This window comes from Nicotiana tabacum, chromosome 20, assembly GCF_000715075.1.
Source record: "Nicotiana tabacum cultivar K326 chromosome 20, ASM71507v2, whole genome shotgun sequence".
NCBI lineage: Eukaryota > Viridiplantae > Streptophyta > Magnoliopsida > Solanales > Solanaceae > Nicotiana > Nicotiana tabacum.
Genome location: NC_134099.1, coordinates 162,593,896 through 162,602,459, shown reverse-complemented (window position 1 = coordinate 162,602,459; position 8,564 = coordinate 162,593,896). Strand labels below are relative to the sequence as shown.

The 8,564-nt window shown below is 36.5% G+C and overlaps 1 protein-coding gene across 1 annotated transcript; it reads right to left on the bottom strand.

Moving 5' to 3' along the window:
* Positions 1-4,583: 4,583 nt before the first annotated feature.
* On the bottom strand, positions 4,584-6,577 carry LOC107813701 (transcription factor MYB78-like). Its single transcript, XM_016638994.2, has 3 exons — positions 6,255-6,577; positions 6,016-6,145; positions 4,584-5,499 (listed from the first exon to the last, which is right to left on the bottom strand). The coding sequence occupies exons 1-3, from the start codon at positions 6,448-6,450 to the stop codon at positions 4,941-4,943; spliced, it is 885 nt and encodes a 294-aa protein (XP_016494480.1). The 5' UTR covers positions 6,451-6,577; the 3' UTR covers positions 4,584-4,940.
* Positions 6,578-8,564: the final 1,987 nt, after the last annotated feature.

Here is an 8,564-nt window from a genome sequence, read left to right as displayed (position 1 = left end):
CATCAAAGAAGACTAAATGAAGCCATACAAGAGGTTGTCAAAAAGGAGATTATCAAGTGGTTGGATGTCGGGGTTGTCTACCCCATCTCCGATAGTTAGTGGACTTCTCTGGTTCAATGTGTCCCAAAGAAAGGGGGCAATGACGGTGGTCACCAATGACAAGAATGAGTTAATTCCTACAAGAATGGTGATCGGGTAGATAATGTGTATGGACTATCGTAAGCTCAATAAAGCCACAAGGACGGACCATTTTTCACTTCCCTTCCTAGATCAAATGCTTGATATTGGCCGGCTGCGCTTTCTATTGTTTCCTTGATGGGTATTCCGGCTACAACCAAATTCTTATTGCTCTGGAGGATCAAGATAAAACCACCTTTATATGTCCTTATGGTACTTTCGCCTTCAAGCGGATGCCATTTGGGTTGTGCAATGCACCGGCGACTTTTCAAAGGCGTATAATAGCTATCTTTATGAACACGGTGGAAATCTACCTTGAAGTCTTCATGGACGACTTCTCGGTGGTCGGGAATTCTTTTGATGATTGTCTCGGAAACTTAGATAAGTGTTGGCAAGATGTGAAGAAACAAGTTTGGTGCTAAATTGAGAGAAATGTCATTTCATGGTCGAGGAAGGCATTGTCCTTGGCCGTAAGATCTTAAAAAATAGCATTGAATTCGACAAGGCAAAGATTGAGGTGATTTCTAAACTTTCACCTCCAACTTTGGTGAAGGGCGTGTAGAGTTTCTTAGGCCACGCGGGGTTTTACTGGCGTTTCATCAAGGATTTCTATAAAGTGGTTAACCCGTTGTGTAATCTTTTGGAGAAAGATGCTAAGTTCCACTTTAATGATGATTGCATGAGAGCCTCTGAATTTTTAAAGTTCAAGCTGAATACTAATCCCATTATCACCGCTCCAGATTGGAGTGTTCCTTTTGAGCTCATGTGCGATGTAAGTGATGTAACTGTGGGGGCTGTTTTGGGGCAACACATCAACAAGATTTTTTATTCGGTTTACTATGATAGTAAGACCATGAGCAATTCAACTATATCGTTACGGAGAAATAGCTCCTTGCCATTTTGTTTGCTATTGAGAAGTTCCACCCATACTTGATGGGTGCAAAAGGGATTGTCCACACGGATCATGCGGCACTTCGTTATCTTATGAGCAAGAAAGATTCCAAAGCCCGATTAATGAGATGGGTTCTTTTATTGCAAGATTTTGATATTGACATCCAAGATTGAAAAGGAAGTGAAAACTAAATGGCGGACCACTTGTCTCGTTTGGAAGAGGAGGGGAGAACGCATGATGGACTTGAAATCAATGACTCCTTCCTAGATGAGAAACTCTTGGCTATTTCAATGAAAGAGGTGTCATGGTTCGCGGATCTAGCAAATTTTCTTGTGAGTGGTATCATCCCGGATGAGTTCTCTTCAAATCAAAGGAAGAAGCTCAAACGGGATTGTTAAGACTATTATTGGGATGAATCGTACATTTTTCGGATTTGTACGGATGGAGTGATTAGAAGATGTGTACTGGATAAGGAGTAACGTAAAATTCTTGGGGATTATCACTCTTCGCCATATAATGGTCACCATGGTAGAGCGAGAACGACGGCCAAAGTGCTAAGTTTCGGTTTCTATTGGCCCAATATTTACAAGGATACAAGTGATCGAGTGAAACGATATGATGAATGTAAAAGGGTTGGTGGAATCTCAAAGAAAAATTAAATGCCCCTCACCACTGTTTTGGAGATTGATATTTTCGATGTGTGGGGTATTGACTTCATGGGTCCTTTTGTGAATTCTTGTGAAAACACTTACATCTTGGTCGCGGTTGATTATGTGTCCAAATGGGTTAAGGCTGCTGTTTTACCCAACAATGAGGTGAGAAGTGTGATAGTGTTCTTAAAGAAGAATATTTCACAAGGATTGGTACTCCGCGGGCAATCATAACTGATAGGGGGTCACATTTTTGCAACAAAGCCTTCGAAACCTTACTCACCAAGTATGGTGTCACTCATAAAGTCACGACTCCATACCATCCACAAGCAAGCAGTTAAGTGAAAGTCTTCAACCGGGAGATAAAAAGCATTTTGTCCAAAATAGTGAAGGCTAACCGGATGGATTGATCCGAAAAACTTGATGATGCTTTATGGGCTTATAGGAAGGCTTACAAAACACCTATCGGAATGTCTCCATATCGTTTGGTGTTCGGAAAAGCTTATCATCTTTGGGTGAAACTTGAGCACAAAGTCATGTGGGCTTTAAAGAAGTTAAATCTTGAGTAGGATGTCACCGCTAACTTGAGGGTGACACATTTAAATGAGTTGGATGAGTTCTGGTACCATGCATTTAATTGTGTGCCCGGAATTGATGAATGTGCAAAATTGCAGAAATGTTAGAAGTTGGACTCTCGAGATGAAATCCGACTCAAAAAGGAGTAATCAAAGCACAAGACAACAAAAGAGTCAAGAACTTGCAAAGTGCGAACCGTAGAATTCCATCTGTGGCCGCAAACAAAGAAGAAAAAATCCAACATGCTTCCTAGAAAAATGCGGTCCATAAAGGAATTGTGCAGCCGTAGTTGAAGAATTAGAAATTAACTTCAGAGAGTGTGAAATATGCCAAAGTCCAAGTCCCTCAAGATTGCAGACCGCACAAGAAATGTGCGGCCGAAGAAGAAGTGCCTTGTGGCCGCAGAAAGAAAGATGCGGACCACAGATCGACATATTGCGGCCGCAGTGATAAATCTGCGAACGGCAGAATCATTGACTCGTGGCCGCAATGGAGAATTGTGCGGCCGCAGAATCTCAGCTCATGCAAGATGAACACTTCAGTGGACCGCACATGGAATTGTGCGGCCGTAGAACCTACCAAAGGGCATTTTTATCCGAAATTTCCAACCATGTATAAATAGATGAGTTTCATAAAATTAGGTCAACTTTTGACATCAGCAACTACAGTAGTCGTTTCTCTTTGCTTCTCTTAATAGTCTTTCATATTTTGGGATATTTTAACATAGATTTTATCATTTTGATTTTATAATATGAGTTTAATTAGCATCGCTTCTTCTATTTCTTCAATTCCAAGCATGAGTAGCTAGATTTTTACTAGGATTGTGACCCAACCTGAGTGTGTAAACCTTATGGGTGTTTAATTTAATGCTTGTTTATGGTTGTGTGTTTATTATTTAACCTTGCTCATGCTTCAATTTGTGAAATTAATGGTTGCAAACATTAGTTCATGCCTATTTGACTTAGCCTCTACTTGAGAAAGAGAGGCTTAGTCTAGAAAAACTTGACTAACAAGAAATTGAGTAAATCGAGAGATTGATAATCCCAATTGAAAGGTTCAACCTAGAGATAGTAATAATCCGACATGAGCTTTTATCAACTGTTTTGAGCAATACCCATTTGGACTTGAGAAAGCCAAATTTGGCAAAATCACTCTCTGGCCGAGAGGTATTGAGTGTTGATAGCTATAATATACCCTGATCAACAAAACAAGCATTAAAGTTTATATCTCATTAAGCAAACACCTAGGTGATGGTCATAGCCCTAGGGTTTTTACAAAACTTGAAAAATAACAAAAACTGTTTAATAGTTTCATTTCTTAACTTTGCAATCTTAGTTTAAAATAGACATAGAAACAACCCCAATTTGTGAAAGCGTAAATTGAGATAGTTCAAGCTCAAATAATATAATATATACTCCTAAATCCCATATATAGATCCCTTTGAAAATCGACCCCGACTCTTGTTGGATATTACTATTGCAATCGACCGTTTCATATCCTAGATTTGAGGTGTGAATTGGACGAGATCAGTTATACTGTAGCTTTATAAATATACCGTGCACTCATGTATAGATACACAGTTGTATCATTTTCTTCTCAATAACAGATTTTGTTTTCTCTCATCCTCTGAGTGTTGCCTTCTCTTGCATGTCTTCTTCCACGAGCTCAACCTTCAAATCCATAGCAACTAATATGGTATCAGAGCCACCGGAGTAGATTGAAGGCAGTTCTCAAGCTAATCCTTACTCTCGTTACCTCAATTTCACAATCTTGTGGTAAATTATCCAATTATAGCGTGTAGCTGAAAGGCTAGGGTTTACTCTTGAGAAGCAGCAGAAAATGGCGATTGAAGAAGAAACGTTATCTGAAACTTCATTTCCAGCAACTACAACCTCTGGCAATGTCAATTTCGCCACCGGCGCAACTGTATTTCCATCAGTTGACCACAATCACCCACTCTTCCTTCAACCAACAGACACTCCAGGTAGTATTCTGATTTCTCTTCAACTTACTGGTTCAGATAACTATGTGTTATGGTGTAGGTCTATGAGGATTGGTATGTTAGGGAAGAGCAAGTTAGATTTTGTAGATGGTCGATTTCCTAAGTCTAAGTTTGAACATGAACTTCATAACAACAATATATATACAAAACTTAAAAAAGCCTTTTTCTTCTTGAAGAAAAATGATGTTCTTGTGATGGAAATTTGGACTCAACAACATGTACAAAACTGTTCATCTGTTATATTTTGAAGTGGAAAAGTCAAGAGTATTACTATACCTATATATGATAATTTACTCTCTTTAAAAAAAAAAGATATTTGCAGCTCAACTTGAAGAATAATTTGTTCTTGAAATTCTCAAGTTTACTTGTAATTTTACAAATCTTGACAGTCAAAGATTTAAAAAAAAAGAACTACTCTATTTTTGCACTAGTTAATGTCCTCTTTATTTTCTACATTTGTTGATGTTTACTACTCCATATTATAATACTATCGTTAAGTTGCCTGAACAAGAAAAAAAATGGAACAATTCATTTTTCGCCCACAACTATGTTTCCTTTGGACCCTTCGTCCACCTGCCACCAGCAAAAGCAAGCTAGCCCCTTATGTTCGAAATTTGGGAGAAGCATTTTCATCGTGAAAGATTCAATCTTGCTTCTCTAAGGGCCACATATCTTCATTAATGTTCCACAAATTTTCGAAAATATCTTCACTTTCCATCCATAATTGTATGTTTTGTTGATCCGTTGCTTGGGAATGTTCGTAGCATAGTCGATAACTATGATTAACTTGATAATAATCTGGACTAATACTGCTAATTTGGTTAACAGGGTAATCGTAGCAACAATCAGACAGGTCAGAGAGTGGTGTCACACTGGAATTCTCTGATACAAAGCTCGTGCTCGGATTACTGTTATTATTATTATTGTTGTTGTTATTCGCCACTTGAAATAGCTCGAGCTCATTGATGTCTGTATTTGGAATGGGCTGCTGAGTCACTTCACTACAAGAATTACTGGGAATTTTGGCTGCTTGAATTCTCTCAATAAGCCTTGGCATCCAAAGATAGCGCAGTGTATCTTTGAATTGTTTGCTGTTGACATCACATTTTAGTTGTTTGGCATGCTTTTGCACTCGGGTTCTCCAGTAATTTTTTATCTCGTTATCAGTTCTTCCTGGCAAATGCTGAGCAATTTTTGACCACCTACACTCAAAATATATATATATAACAATTATAAAAAAAATCAAGTTTTACCTGTTAATAATCTTTAAAAAAAATACATTGTACTAAGATCTAGTAATAGCAAATAGAGTTGAGCTTTCTATGCATTAATAAAGTTCAAAATTTTTTACACTACCATGTTGTCTAATTGATAACTACAAGTACTCTCTTCTATCAACAATAAATGACTATTTTACTTTTTATTTTGGTCCAAAATAAGTGTTCATTTACATAATCAAGAAGCTAAGTAATTAATTTTATTTTTTCACAAATTACCCTTATTTACATATTCTAATATGGCAAGGTAACAGTTAATTAAGGTTAATTTAGTAAATACATCTTTTTTCTCTAGGAGTTCGTATTTTCTTAATGGGTGTGCTAAAATTGTCACTTATTGTGCACCGGAGGAAGTAAAATATCTTGCTAGTAAACAAATTCTTTTATACTGCCACTATATATATATATAGAGAGAGAGAGATATTTTACGAATGAACATACCGATTGCCCCAACGAGAATGAAGTTCAAGAATCAAGAGTTGTTCTTCAAGAGTAATATTTCCTCGTCGAACATCTGGTCGAAGATAGTTTAGCCATCGTAACCTGCAGCTTTTCCCCGTTCGTTTCAAACCTGTTATTTAACGACTTGTTAATACCAAACGACTTAAATCCTTCAAATATTAATTCAGTGATAAGTATAGCACACATATATATATGGGAATTAAGATTAAATTATTTACCAGCGCAGTGGGCGAGGGAATTCCAACGACCTTCACCATGAAGAGTGATGTAATTAATAAGGGTGAAGTCTTCTTCAACAGTCCATGGACCTTTTCTAAGGTCCATTGTTACTTCATCAATAAGTTGTTGATTGTTGTTACTACAAAATCCATATCTTTCACTGCTCAAACCAACTTTAACATGATGATGATCCATCAAAATCACTATAATTTCCTGTAAATGAAGTAACTGATTGATTGATATAAAAAGGACTCGATAGATTTGTTAAGTGTTAGGGAGAGAGAGAGAGATTTAGAGATAGAAAGAGAAGGATGAGATGTATTGATTATTACACGAGGACGCAGAGGAGGAGGTGGGGCTTTATTATATAGATTCATGGAAAGTGAGCAGAGGCGGATTTAGAATGTTAAACTTATGGATTCCTACAACGATCTCAAATTAATATACATAATAATTGGATCAAAGAAGTGAGTTCTAAGCTAAATATTCTTACATGGTCTATGTAAAAGTTATTGGGTTCACGGGAACCCGTAAACCTTGCATTAGATCCGCCCCTGAAAGTGAGGAGTAGTTTGGAAAATGGACGGGATCCTTAAAATAACGGTAAAGTTGTCTCTTTGTTACCTATAGATTACGAGTTCGAGTTATGAAATCAACTATTGATACTTGCATCAGAGTAAGTTGTCTATATCAAATCTCTTGTTGTGCAACCATTCTTCAGACCTTGCGTGAATACGTAATGTTTTATGCACCGAAAAAAAAGGTGGTTTGGAAAATAGTGAACAAAAGGTGGCATGTGATGTGAGGGAGCTCTTTATTTTTATTCCCACTTTTTAATTCTAATGTTTAAATAAAGCATATAGTACATTAATACGACTTATTAATTAACTTGTTTTGCACCTTTGAGTTTGCCCGTCTTAGCATATATATTAAAATATTGCATCCCTGGAAATCATGAATAGAGAGATCTAGAAATACCACTTTACCATCCAAGTGGGAATACAAATTAGTCGGACACAAAAGCAAGTATCGAATACTCAAGTGAAAAAACAAAAAATAAAAGTGTTATTGATATTTTTGACTCTTTCTAATTTCATGTGTTGATGTTCCTTAATTCATTGCTTGAAAATGCTTGAAAACGTAATAAAATGTCTGCTAATATTTGTTCGAGTTGAAAGTAATGGTTTCAGTTAAATCTGCCTCATTTTTATTATTCCGTCCGATCCACAATAAGTGATCAATTTACTTTTTTATTTTGGTTTAAAATAAGTATCCATTTATATAATCAAGAAAAAATTCAATTTGTTTTTCCAAAATTACCTTTATGTATGTATCCTTAAAAATTCATTTACTCCTCACATTTGAGAAGAGAAGTAAATGCTACTATAACTATGATGCAATATTTAATGACGGGTAGTTTAGTCACACAAACTATTTTTGTCTAAAATTTAGTATTTCTTTAGTGGGTGTGCCAAAACAAATTGGGATATCCTAGTGGTATTAATTTACGGTACTGTAAAACATATCTACATCTTCAAATTTCTTTTAAAAAAATTGTAAGCAAATATTTACACTAAATGTAGGTTAATAAATAGAATTTAAGTATACACACTGATAGTGTAAAACTCATTTAACAAGAAAATTTAGCATTGTATAATGCTTTGGGGTAAATCTAGATTGGTTATTTGCTGCCAATTGTTTTAGGCTTCAATTGCAAGATCTAATCTTTGGCTAAAATCCTGCCAATAGTAACTAACATGCTTAATAAATCATGCTTAATTTTGTTACGTTGCGCCTCCTAAGATTCCTTGGAAGGGCGACATAAGGCTAAGCAATTGATGTTAGTGCAGTTACTATCCGCCAACTGAGGTCCCCTCTGTACGCTAGACGAGATTTGTCAGTGTCGTACGGGAAGACCAATATCAAGAGCAATTGAGAGAACACCAATGCAAATTAAGAATGAAAGAAAACTTGATTGCATTAATGAAAGCTATTACAGAAAGGTAACACAGTGTCGAGGGGGAGTCAGACCAGCACAGAGAATTGTTTGCTTGCTAGAACGTTTGATTGCTTCATCCCCCTAATAGTGCTTAAAAAAATAAACCAAAATTACAAGACTTGACCTAACTAAGCTAGAGGAACATAATGGAAGTACATGAAATAAAACTACTCTATATTTACAATGAAAAGGTTTTAGTTTTCTACAAGGTAGAAACAGGTCAGTTATCAGCAACTTTGTCTTTGGCATCACGGTCTACGCGTGCGGCGCTATTGGCATCTACCTGCAGCTGGACGCTGGTGAGGGCTAT